The sequence below is a fragment of the Nesoenas mayeri genome (assembly GCF_963082525.1).
Source record: "Nesoenas mayeri genome assembly, chromosome: 1".
Lineage (NCBI taxonomy): Eukaryota > Metazoa > Chordata > Aves > Columbiformes > Columbidae > Nesoenas > Nesoenas mayeri.
In genome coordinates, this window is record NC_137541.1 from 74665041 (window position 1) to 74677713 (window position 12673).

Here is a 12673-nt window from a genome sequence, read left to right on the forward strand (position 1 = left end):
TTGAGATGCTGAAACACAATTCTGTGACAAGTTGAATTTGTCATTATAGAAATATAATGTGACTTGATCATCTTCAGCTCTTGCATAATAACAAAATCTGCAGCCTAGTAACTTTTTTACCTCCTATACAGTGCACAAAGCTGAAGGGTGCTGGACAAAAGTGAGTTTGAGCGTTTTGTAAGCCCATCTCAGATTTTTAAAAAAATACTGTAAATCTTTGATGTAATTTCTGTTCGATTTAGTCTTCACAGATCTTTTTGAAGTAAATGTGTCAAGCTCATAAAGGAGACATTTCTCTTAAGTGTAGGGTCATCTCAACTGATTTTATGCAGTTTGTTTCCTAAAGATGCTGGGTACCCACAGCCCTGCAAGGGACTCATGAGAAAAATTAACAATTACCACTCTCCTGAAAACATAAATTAGATACAGATAATATATCTGTATCTAGGCTGGAGCACTGAAATAATTTTTAAGCAGACTTACTATCAGTGCACAACACCATAGAAAAGAGAAAGAAAATATGGAATCCTCAGTACCATCTCCTGGATAAGAAAAGTGGAATATTAAATGATTGATATTGGAAGTAGGCAACATGCTGATATTAACATATTTGTCTTTCAAAGGTTACTCTGGAGTCTTAATTACCACAAGGTGTTTGGGATTTCTATTTAACTGAGTTTTAACGAGTGGCCCATACTCTTCATTTGTTAGTACATTCTGTGCGTGTTATTGAACCATCATGTGGACCTTTGTAGTCCAGATAACCACTTCTGTAGCTGGAAAATCTACTTATGGCAAAAATAAACATGATGATTCTGAAACAAAGGAGCATCCGTGCTTTGATCGTCCAAGTTGTCCTCCAGTAAGCCCCTGTTTAACAGGTGAGGAGTTACACTTATCATACTTGTGAAGGACTGAGAGTGCCAGTCCTTACTGGCTGCCCTTTGCTTTTCTCTGCAAAGCAAAATGTTGGGAGGCCTTCACTTCATAAAAGGGTGCTGTTGGGGAACTGTGGGAATTTGTCTGCGTTTGGGGAATGAGTGACAAAATAGTAGGCAGGTTTGGTTTCTTGAGTTTCATAACTATTAGGTCCAGCACTGTCAGGGAACACAAATCCATGGATCCTCTGTGTATCGTGTTTAGAATCAGCCACGCGACTTCGATAAATGTCGCAACAGAGGGCAGCCCTGAACAGGTCATTTGAGTGCGTGCAGTGGTTCTCTCATGGCAGTGTACAACAGCGTGCGCAATGCAGAGTTGCTCTGATCAGAGTTAGATGAGTTGTGTACTTTCATGGGAGTTTTTGTAGGCTAGTAAAATTTATGTCTGATATGTGTCCCACACAAAGGAGAGAGTTTGTCCAAGTAATGCAGGATGACAGGAAGCCCTACATTTTACAAATCCTACATGATATAAATTACATTGTATTTCCCAAGCGGTTAACCAGCACAGCAGGACGGTTCTCAGCCAGGAGTCTGCAGTAGCCCCAGGACTACTGCTAAAGCACATGTGGAAAAAGTAGATTGAAAAGTCAAGTCTACTGTCAGAAAACATAAATTTGCTATACCAGGATTTGCACCTCTGCTGGAAAACATAACAGTTTCTCTTATCCAAGAAAGTTGAAAACTGCTGCTATATAGCCTTTCAAACTACTTGTGTCCTTAGCTGTCTCAGCCTAAAACTGGAACAGTGTTGATCTGCCAGGGACTAATGAAGCACATGCTGTGTGATATCAAGAAATCTTCCATTTTACAGTACTTGATCTGCCACTGACTTGTTCTGAAATGAGCAAGAAGGAATAGCTAACTTCTGTTCTCCCACATGAAGAGCCCCAGAAAATAAGTTAATCCATGAACAGATAATAATTACATTTATTTCAGAATTGAAGCTTGGGATTGTTTCCTTTTGTCAATGGACAGAAATTTTAATATTAAATGCAAAGGAAGGTTGATGGACCACAATCTGAGAATGAAGGAGATGCCTACAGGGGCTGGAAAAAACGTAGGTGTATGAATCAGCTAGTTTCACTGTTTTAAACCTCTCCCTCAAAGTTTTTAGATTAATATTTCAGTTTAAAGGTCTAGGAATAACCTTCTGTCTTGACTTACTGAAGCAATAGTCATTAGGATGCATGCACACCAATTGTGGCAGAAAGGCACACAAAAATATTCTCCCATTAGATCTCCAAGAACTTGCAAGATTAGATGTGAAATCAAACATTTCCCATTATATTAAAAGAGGGAATTGTGGTGGAAATGACTGTGATTTAGAAGTGGTGGGAAAAATGCTGTCAAATGTCATGTTTCACATTCATAACAGCTTGTGAACAGGAAATCTCTCTGCTTGAGCTTGTCGGGCATGGCAGCTACTAAATAAAGACAGACTCTAAAACTGTTATGTGCTCTGCAGGTATCCATCTTTATTTGGGTATCTCACTTGCAGTTCAAAGAACTTGTTGCCAGTCTGTTTAAATATCAATTAAGAAAAATGTCAAACCACAACAAACTCTAATCAAGTGTTCAAGATGCGTAATGCAGGATAACAATAATTTTGTTATTATCTAGAAAAATACTGTATTAACCATGAATAGATCTGGAATAGTCCCAGATAAGTTTCCATGGTGCTGAGATGTATATGAATAGGTATATGAATAGAAAACATATTTTTCCTCAGGGAAAAACCTCTGCTTAATTATTTTTTTCCATAAATGACTGTAGCTGTCCACAGGTTTTAGACCTTCAAAAGGTACTCTTGGGTAAGAAACACTACATGAACCTAATGTTAATGCAGTTGGAAGACTTGTCAATTAAGCAGTCAAAAACTTTGTAAGGTCCTAAATGAATAGTATTCCTTGTCATTTATTTGATCTCCTTTTCATTTCTGCTTCTGGAATGTTATCTATATATATAAAGAGTATTTAGGTGGCTTTGAAGTTGCACCAAGCATGCAGAATCTCAGCTTTCAGTTTCTGTGGGGTTTTGTTTGTTTGTTTGATTGTTTGTGTGTTGTAAAGTAATTTTTATTACCCTGTACCTCAGTGATAACTTTTCATTGATAAAGTACACGTACACTGAAGCAGTGATACCTGCCTCAAACTGCAGGCATCCTGAAAGAATGAATCAAAGGGGCAGATTCTTTTGTCAGTTTGATTGGCATATCGATGTCCAGCCACTAAAAATGTTCTTCTCACTCTTTGAACTAGGAGTTTAAGCAAGGAGGGAAATGTACAGGGAAGAGAACAGAGACAGGAAACTGCGGAAGGAAAGGTGAATTTAGGAAAAATACAAGGAAGGTAGTCTCCAGAGACCATGTTTGTTATCAATGAATGAAGAATGTGATGGTCATTCACCAAAAATGTGAAGTATAATCATTCCGCTACTGCAGAAAGTTTGGATTTTAACAGCCTTGTTTCGTTTAACAATATGAGCTGGACCAGCTGAATTCTGCTTACAGCATTTGGTGCTTGACACTGTCTAGCCACTAGAGTCTTTAAAAGTGACTTTTTAATGTTCTCTTTGTATGATAAACAGTATTTAAAGATAATTAACTAAAACTTGCAAAATAACAAGCACTAAACACACCTACTTTTTCTACAGCTGATTAACTCAGAAGTTCACATAGTCCATTGACTCCTTAGGGAAGGACTTGTGTGTCTGAAAGCTTGCTGTTTTTTCTCCGAGTGGTGAAGGTGACTCTTACAAGGCCATCCTTTCTCTGTGCAATTTGACAATTTGACTTATACTTGCTGTGATCAGTGTAGTAATAGGAAACAAATTCAGACACGGGACAAAATAAACATCTGCAATAGATGTGTCTGTTCATTCTCTAAAACTAGGAGATAATAAGTGTGGTCAGAGAAAAAAATTAAACAAATAGGAAGTAAAAAAGTCCCATCCTACAGCCAGTGATAAATGGGCCGGTGTCTCATCTGCCTTCCAAATGCATCCTAAATGTTTTTTAGGCAAGCCAGTTCTAAATATGAAGCTGCTCACACTTTAAAAACATATGTGCTGTTTAACCAGCTGGGTATACCTATACATAGTTTGGTTTGTATTCCATTTCCCTCCCACCTCCTTTCAGATAAGTGCTTTAAGAAGATACAAAGCATAATGAAATTCATGCTCAGCCATCACAGAAGGAAGCAAATAAAACTGGTTCAGATTACTTGATGTTTTCTGGAAGCTGTATGAAATGGCTTCCAGAAAAACACCCCAACAATACCACAGATTGCATCCAAATAATCTCCACTAAGTTGGCATGGCATTTTCATTTTATTGCTGATTTAGTACTAGAAAATAGGAGTTTGTGACATTTTTGAAGGAAGTTGTAAAATGGATTTTTTTTTCTTTGTGGATGCACTAATAGGAAAAACATTGGAGAGGCAGTTCCCATAGTGTAAAGGCTCTTGAGGGATTTAAACTGAAAAAACCCATCATGCTAAACAACCTATTGTACCTGTTCTTTTTCCTTTCTCCACTGAGAAACATGAAGCTGCTTTTTCTGATTTTACCCTCTCTCCAGCCTGCTCACCCTTGACCTTGGCTCTCAGAGTAGTTCTAATGGCTATCAAATTTTACAGTTTTCTTGAGCACAAGCGTCTTGAAAATATCATGACAACTTGAAAGCTGTAAAACTGCACTGTGTGTTCCTCTGATTCATTAGATCATAACATTTCCAAGGTCACAGCATCTAAAGAATAAAGATGTTAACATTTATGAGTCAAAAAATAAAGTGTCTCAGGAAGAACCAGATGTTACAAATGATGGTTTTTAATTTGTTTTCTCTTATAGAAAAAGTGACTTATGAAGCTTTTCATGCGAAGGGATTTTCAGACTTCACTCTGAGATGAAGGTCAAGGTTTCATTTGGAGTAGAAAAAAAATGATTGAATCTTGATATGTCAATATTTTCTTCATAAATTTTAGACTTGGAGTAGATATTGAATTCTGCTACCATGGAACTTAGAAAGGCAAGCGGAATTTCAGTGGGTCAGGTTGAGTGGGATTGATAACATTTTCCCAACTGATTCTTCATACATCTAGCTGGGTCAGATCTTGCAAATGTTAAGAGCAGAGCTGAGTGGACTTCAAATAATTTTGAACACGTGGAAATGTGCTGATGCTAAACTCCTCTTGAGAATCTAATAATTTTAGTATTCTTGCTTGGGTTGAATGCTTTCCAGAGAGCTGAACTTTTGGCAAACTTGGCCTGCCTTTAACCAAAAGAGTCTTTAACCAAAGTGTGAGGGTTTTTTTTCTGGTCTTCAGATCTGAAGCTGGTTCCCTTCTTAAGAAGTGTGCAACTTGATATGAGAAATACAAATGCCTTAGGTTTGGGTTATCCAGTGTGTGTGTAACTGCTGAAAGTATGTTAAATGTAGAATCTGCCGAAGAAACAGAGTATATCTAAATATCCCCATGTTGTTTTTATTTAATGGCTTTTACAGTCTCCAGTCCAGTCATTAAAAGAATAAGATGCTGATCTTATTATGATCCAGGACATGAACTTGTTTGTATTCTTGTCAGTATGTGTGTTATTTCATGTCTGCCTGTTTCCTTAAAAGTAAAGTTAGTGTGTTGACACTGCACTGCTGCCTGTTCTGAATTGGAAGCAGGAACAAGAAATTTAAGTGCTTCTCCCGTCTCACATGTCTCTTAACTGTGAGTCCCAGGAAACACGTCTTCCTGGCTCCCTGAAGCCACTGGCAAAAATGCTTCTTGGCTTTAATAGATTGGGATTTCACCCCAGGGCATTTCACCTTTGGATATTACAAGGTCAATTCTTTCCCAGGCATCTGAGATCAAGGTTGCATAAAACTATGCAGTGATGAAGACAGCTCTGTTTGTACTGTAATTCTGTTCTTAACTGGGTAGGATTCGGAACCTTGGGTGAAGCTTTTATCCTCTGTTTTCCTATGGAAATGAGGATACTGCGTTAGTCTTAGTGACCAAACAACAGTGACCAAAATGCAGTAAAGAATCAGTAAAAATTTTTGAAAGCTTTTAAGAGGGAAGCCATGAAAGTGCAAAATATGACCACATGGAAATATGCATTCCAGCTTTTTGCCATGTCCATTGCTGCATAACTGTTCTGGATAAGAAGGCAACATACTGCAATTCTAGAACTGTAGTATGACTTTTTTTAGCAGGAGAGAACTGGTAATAAAGAATTCTGCAAGGTGTATGTTTTGTCCTCTGTAGGGGGCTAGCAGCAGCCTCTCATGGAGCAGGAAGGTAAAAGCACAATTCCTTTACTGGCAAGTTTGTAAGGACAATGTGATTTACTGTCTTCATAATGCCTCTTTGGCAGTATTTCATTCAAAGCACCTAGATAAATAGATGAAGATGAACATAAAAATATTTTTCTCCTCAGATACTGAATAAATATGTGGATTTATTCATCAAGGTACACTTACAAAGAATTTAACATTTCTTTTTCTTGCTATTTTATGGATCCAGCTCCTTTAGGAGATATTCCACATCTGCATAATATACCTGTGTGCCAAGTTTTGGGTTTGGTTCTTTAAATTAGAAGAAATTCATGTGGGCAGACAGCTTCCTTTGACTATTCATTTTTAAATGTCCAAGCACATAAATTATTCCTTTCAAAGTCAATTGAAATTTGTGTTTCCTAAATTAACTCCAGATCTTTCCCTTACATTAGTAGTCAAGAAATACTTTTAAAAGAACACAGATTTTACCCAATCCTACTCCTATTTTGAACATCTTCTGTTGCATTGAGAATGTTGGGATCTGTGGCCTAAACAGATGCCAAGATAAAGCTTATGCCAATTCACACTTTCCCATTTTCTATAGAAATCCATGGAATTCAACACTAAAACTTGAATTTGGCTGATTGACTTTCAGGCCTCAGCTATTCTTCTTTTTGCGTGTTAATAGCCGTCAGACTTCTATGATAGTTTAGCTGTGACACTGATGCAAAATTCATCAACTCCCTGCAGACATTTGCTTTGATTTCAGTAGCCTTGCCCATTATGATTTGTAGCTATGCTGACTAGTTTTGTTACACGTGTTGCAACGATTTTTGGACATTCAGGAACTTAATTAATGGCAACTGCTATAATGGAGAGTGGGAATGGATTTTGCTGGAGGTAGATTTTGTACGTTGCTGGTATAAAATTGATGCCATCTTCTAGCAAAGATTGTTAGTGTTTGGAAAAGATGCTTGGCATGCCGCAAATTTCATGACAATGCTGAAAATGTTTAGACGAAATGAGAACTAGCATTTTCCTCACTCTGTTTTACAGTTTGTTTTGTCTTTTGGACATTAGTTATTGCATGCTGATGTGTCTTCTATTCTCTGCTGAAACAGAAAGCTGAAATACTGGAAGCAGAAGAGACGGATTCTTGTTTTATGTTGAACATTTCTTAGTCAAGTTGTATGTGCTCCTGGAAGAGCTGCTTCTCTGCAGGGTGGCTTTGTGAGAGCTCTGAGAGTGCCGTCTCCTTGTTGCAGAATACACAAGTAAACAAATTTCTGGAATAGTGTCAGTCAACACCAATCTGTATAAGGTAGATACAGGTCTCCTCAAACTAAAAAGAATTAGGTCACTTAAATACAGCAGATTGTAAATTACAGCACTGCCTCACAGTAACAAATGCTAGGATTTTCTCGGATACTTGTTTAGGTTTTCTTAAAAAAGCTCTTGGGTATTTATAGAATAATTGCGGTCTCATACAGTATATATTCTTTAAGTAACACCACTACTCACTGATGAGGTCAACAGCCAAGTATGGCAGTGCCGTGTTTCCCATGGCTGAAAGAGATTTATTTCCAGGCCGTAGCAAAAAGATTCATCTCTGCTTTCCAGAAGGAATTATAATGTACTTCCCAAGCTTCTTTAACCTTGGCAAATAGCTGAACCGGTGCAGTCGGTAGTACATCCAGGTAAACGAGCTTCTTTTTATCTCTTTTTTTTCTGATCATTTTTTCCTTTAAAACTTTTGAAACAAACAGTGGATTTTGGAGATTGCCCAAACCAGTTCCAGAAAGATGGTCAAAACTACCTCATCAACAGCTGTGGTTGTGGTTGTATACATCCAGCTCTGGCATTAGGAGTTGCTTTCTCATTTGAACACAGTAATAAGTGGCCCTACACTTAATCACTTTGGTGCATTTAATTTTTTTCCAAGGTTCCTGTAATTGCTCTTGTTGTAATAACATATGAATTTAATTCCTCTTAGAAAGGAAATCGAAATGCTTTTTAAAGGTGTTTTCTTCTCTTGATACCCCAAAAGTTGCCTGTCTGCACAGGCCAAGTTTACTGGAGTGAAAATTTGATAAATATTTTGCCAGTGTAGAAAAAGTTTTACATTTCCCATTGAGAACTAGATTGCAGTAAACCTTTATAGTTCAACAGTATATGCAGCAATTTCATGGTTGGATGTCAGCATTTCTCTGTGTCTCTTGTTTTGTTTTTGTGTTACGGTAATTCCTTCCTGGTGAAAGACAACATTAAATGATTGAACACTACAAATGTTAAGGGTAGTTGAAGCAAGATTAGTGGGAAGAGTTAACATTCTGAGATAAAGGGGTTTGATGCCAAGAGTCTGATTAGTACCCAGTCCTATCAATTACAGGAAAAAAAGAGTAACGGGATATGACCTAACCCAGGGGCATCAAACTCATTTTCACCGAGGGCCACATCAGCCTCGCAGTTGCCTTCAAAGGACCAAATGTAATTTTAGCTTCTGCTACATTTGTACAGTCCTAAAATTACATTTGGCCCTTTGAAGGCAACTGCGAGGCTGATGTGGCCCCCGGTGAAAATGAGTTTGACACCTCTGACGTAACCAAAGGGAAATGAACATAGCTGGCCCCTGCTGTGCATTTTACAATAGATAAAATTCAGAGCAACCCTGCAAGTTTTAAGTGTATGTACTCCTATTGCTTTTATCGCTTATATTAAGCTTACTAAGGAAGCTGCGTCGTGCCATGGCAGATGTAATATTCTTCCCGTAAATTATAGCTGTTCAGCACTTTCACTGATGCATTCTGTAAAGAATGTCCTCCTCCAGGTATACCAGAAGAGAAGATGGGGTGATGTTCACATTATTTGCAAGTGCATTGTCTGCTTTTATTTTGGTGCAGCTGGAGCTTGAAAGAATCATTTAGGTTGGAAGAGACCCTCAGGATCATCGAGTCCAACCATAACCTAACTCTAGCACTAAACCATGTCCCTAAGAACCTCATCTAAATGCCTTTTAAACACCTCCAGGGATGGTGAGTCCACCACTTACCTGGGCAGCCTGTTCCAATGCCTGACAACCCTTTCCGTGAAGAATTTCACAGGCTTTATACATGCTTTTGGTGGAGTTTCTTCATGTTTGCTTTAAAAAATAAAGTGTTAAATTCACCAGTTTTATCCCCTTGGTGTTTTATTAGCAATACTGAAGATAGAAATTCCGGTCAGCCTGCCAGGTGAAGTCTCTTAAATAGCAATGTGGTTTTGAAGGGGAAAGAAACACCAAAAAACCCACAACATTGCTCTTAAAAACAGGTAGAATATTTGGCTCTACTCCTAGTTTTGTACAGTTCTTGAGGTACAAAATGGAGAAGTAATCTTGTAATCCTTTTGCAAAATTTAACATAACTGGAATTCCTTGAGAGAGATGAAAATAATCTGTTCCTTTTATTATTTTTCTGGTTTATGTATCTGTTAAATTACCCTTTCTGGAACTGAAGTGTTTGTTCTACATCAGCACCTTGTGCTGCTAATAACAATACAGCTTTTTATAAACAGGTATTATATAAAGGGTAGGCTCTCCCATCACTCGTTTAAACCAGTAGTCCTGTTTGATTAATTGTTTGAATAAAGAGAATGAATTGATCAGTCTGATGCTGAGTAACATAACTGATAACACTTCATTGTGAATTCCCTCTTTTGAAGAAACTTGATGCTGGATAAAAGTTAAGAACAAATCTTAAAATGAAGGTACCGTTTTTCCTGAGTGTCCTGAAGGAAGGCCTGGCATCAAAATCATGTTACGTGCCTTTTGATTATTGACTTGGCCTATTAAAACATGGCATTACTGTAGAGTTCTGATTTTGTCCTTGTAGCCTGAGAATGATAGGAGATTTCTGCAAGTATTCTTGAATGGTTATGGAAGCTGCAAATATCTGCTAAATCGAAACCTCACTGGAATGCTTTGGCAATGTGTGCCCAGGCACACTGGGCTGTAAATAAAGGAGAGTGGCTTCTCCGGGACTTTTAACTTTCCATTTAGCTATATCTTTATTCAGCATAACTGTAGATAAGGCAGCAAACAATCATTTGAAGCTTAAAAAACACTTTTAAATAAGTATCAAGGCATCACATTTGTTCTGAAACGGTTTTATTTTTAGGGAATACTGTTTAATTGTATTTCCTGCCATGCATTGCGACACTGCAAGTATGTTCAGAATGAACCAAATATGCAGTAATTGACTTGCTGGTGGTAGTTTTCAGGAAGAATCACAGTCATATCTTTTTGTTGTCATACTGGACTCCAGAAGGTTGAGCATATCCACAAGCTGTGCTGACTTGGAACTTATACGACTAACAGAAATTTTTAGTAAAGGATGGGGACTTTCTGAAACAGAGCAGTGGCTAAAAGACTGGAAAGTTTACCTTTAAGCAGCAGGTCATATTTTTGTGAATAAGATCCTTTCTCCCGCTTCTTACTTACAGCATTTTTGTGATGCTGAATGCTGAGTTACAAAAAAGCTAACTGGGTTTGCAGATAAAGTCAAATTTGTAATTCCTGTTTCAAGCTGCTGCAGAGATTGTAGAAGCGGGAGCTTCAGGGCTATTGGAGGGAAGTGGGTGGAGACCTGGGCTATTCAGAGTTTAAGGTAGGTTTCTGGTGGGGTCAGACCAGAGTGGGGGAAGGCTTGCAAAAACCTTGGGAGGAGCGTGTCCCTGCTCTGACAGACCAAACTTCTCAGAGCATTGTGCAAGGAGGGACAAAGCTGGCCAGACTCAGTCCAAGGGCCAGAAATGCTGACAGCTTTGAGTGGCTGAGTCTTAGCTGGCTTTTGAGAAGAATCTGGTTTTACCTTTCTGTTTTGACATTGTGGCTTGGTATGATGTCAGGTAGCAATGCTTTTCCTGGACTACTTAAAGAAGTTAATTAAAAAAAAAGGAAAAAAGGCTGTGTGAATGTGAACCTAATACAGAAATATTTCAACCACCTCTGCAGTGGAAGGCACATTTGAAATGTACAGCGAGGATAGCTCTGATGTATTGACAGTTATCAATGACTTTATCTGTTTATCATACACTATCTAACCTAGAGACAGTAGCTGGGGTTTTTGATCTAGCACACCACAGATATAGAGCTGGTAGTTATCAAACTATGAGGCTGTCTATAATTATTTGTGTATTTTTGGTTGGTTGATGTGCACCACTGAATGATTCAAAGCAGTGACTGTGGTGCTGATGTTCCATAAATAAGCCAAGATACAATCTGTAAGAAGAAGAAAGTTTGCACTTTCTAGAATGAGTGAAGAAGTGACTTTTTATGAGGGAGGGAAGATCATAACAGAATTGTTTGTGCTTGAAGCAGAATGCATCTTGCTTACCATTCATGATACTCTTTCGGATGCAGGCCAGTGTACAAGAAAAGAATTAAAAATAGCTCTAGCATACCTTCTAAGAATAAAACGTTTGACTTTCTCTTGTTGCTGTGAATTAATACAGAAAATGATAATAGGGCTTATTTTGTGGAAAAAGGGGAAGAGACAGACAAAACTGTACCAGGTTTTCAGCAGTAACTTCGTAGAGCTCTGTGGACTGACAGCTGTTTCAGAAATGGTGTTTTTCAAGGTTTATTGTACAGAACCACAGCCTTATGTGTTGTCAGGCATGTTGCAGATGATCTTTATTCTGAGAAGACAATTTTTTGTTAAACAAGGTATGCTTCTGTCTTATGCCATATTATTATCATGTTTCAGATAGTTGTTTGTTACTACAAAGTCAAAGGTTAACTCATTGTCTTCTTTTCACTTCGGAAGACAAAGGACAAAAAACCCAGAAACCAGATATTAAATATTAAAAATGTACCAAAATCAGGTGTTTCTTTTTAATTTTTGACAATATATCATTGTTTACTGTGATGATACTACAATTATTTTGGGAAGGAGTACTCTATACATTGGCTTGCTGCTTTTCAGTCATATATGACCCAGCTATATTCAGTCAGTAATTCCCTGAGCTGTCTTTTGGATGAAATATGTCATATGCCTATTTAGAAAGATTAGGAACATGCGTATATTCAAACATCGTGCTCGGCTGCAGAAATTTTTCTGAATACTTAGCAGTCTCTTTTTACAAAAGATGGTTTTCCTCCTCTTGTGTTTTAGATATTGATGAGTGTGAAAACGACTTCTACAATGGAGGTTGTGTCCATGAGTGTATCAACATTCCGGGAAACTACAGGTGTACATGCTATGATGGGTTCATGTTAGCCCACGATGGCCACAACTGTCTTGGTAAGTACTGAACGCTGGCGAGAATGTTTCATTTCAGAGCTAAGGTAAGAAGGCCTGATCTGCTTGCTGCATTTTGTCATCTGATGTGTTTTCGGTAAGGATTTGATCCACATCACACTAAATAAGTTCAGATCTGTCCATTGACTCCGGTGTGGTTCAGAGCAGAGCCTTAAAGTTGGCAC

General features: G+C 38.0%; 1 protein-coding gene across 1 annotated transcript in view; it reads left to right on the top strand.

Annotated features, from left to right (window-relative positions):
- Positions 1-12673, top strand: part of SCUBE1 (signal peptide, CUB domain and EGF like domain containing 1) — a gene marked incomplete at its 3' end in the record, with an annotated part of 203564 nt that overhangs the window by 16182 nt on the left and 174709 nt on the right. The window contains exon 3 of the mRNA XM_080363809.1: positions 12363-12491. Coding sequence (XP_080219935.1) covers positions 12363-12491 — 129 coding nt within the window. The remainder of the gene's footprint in view (positions 1-12362; positions 12492-12673) is intronic.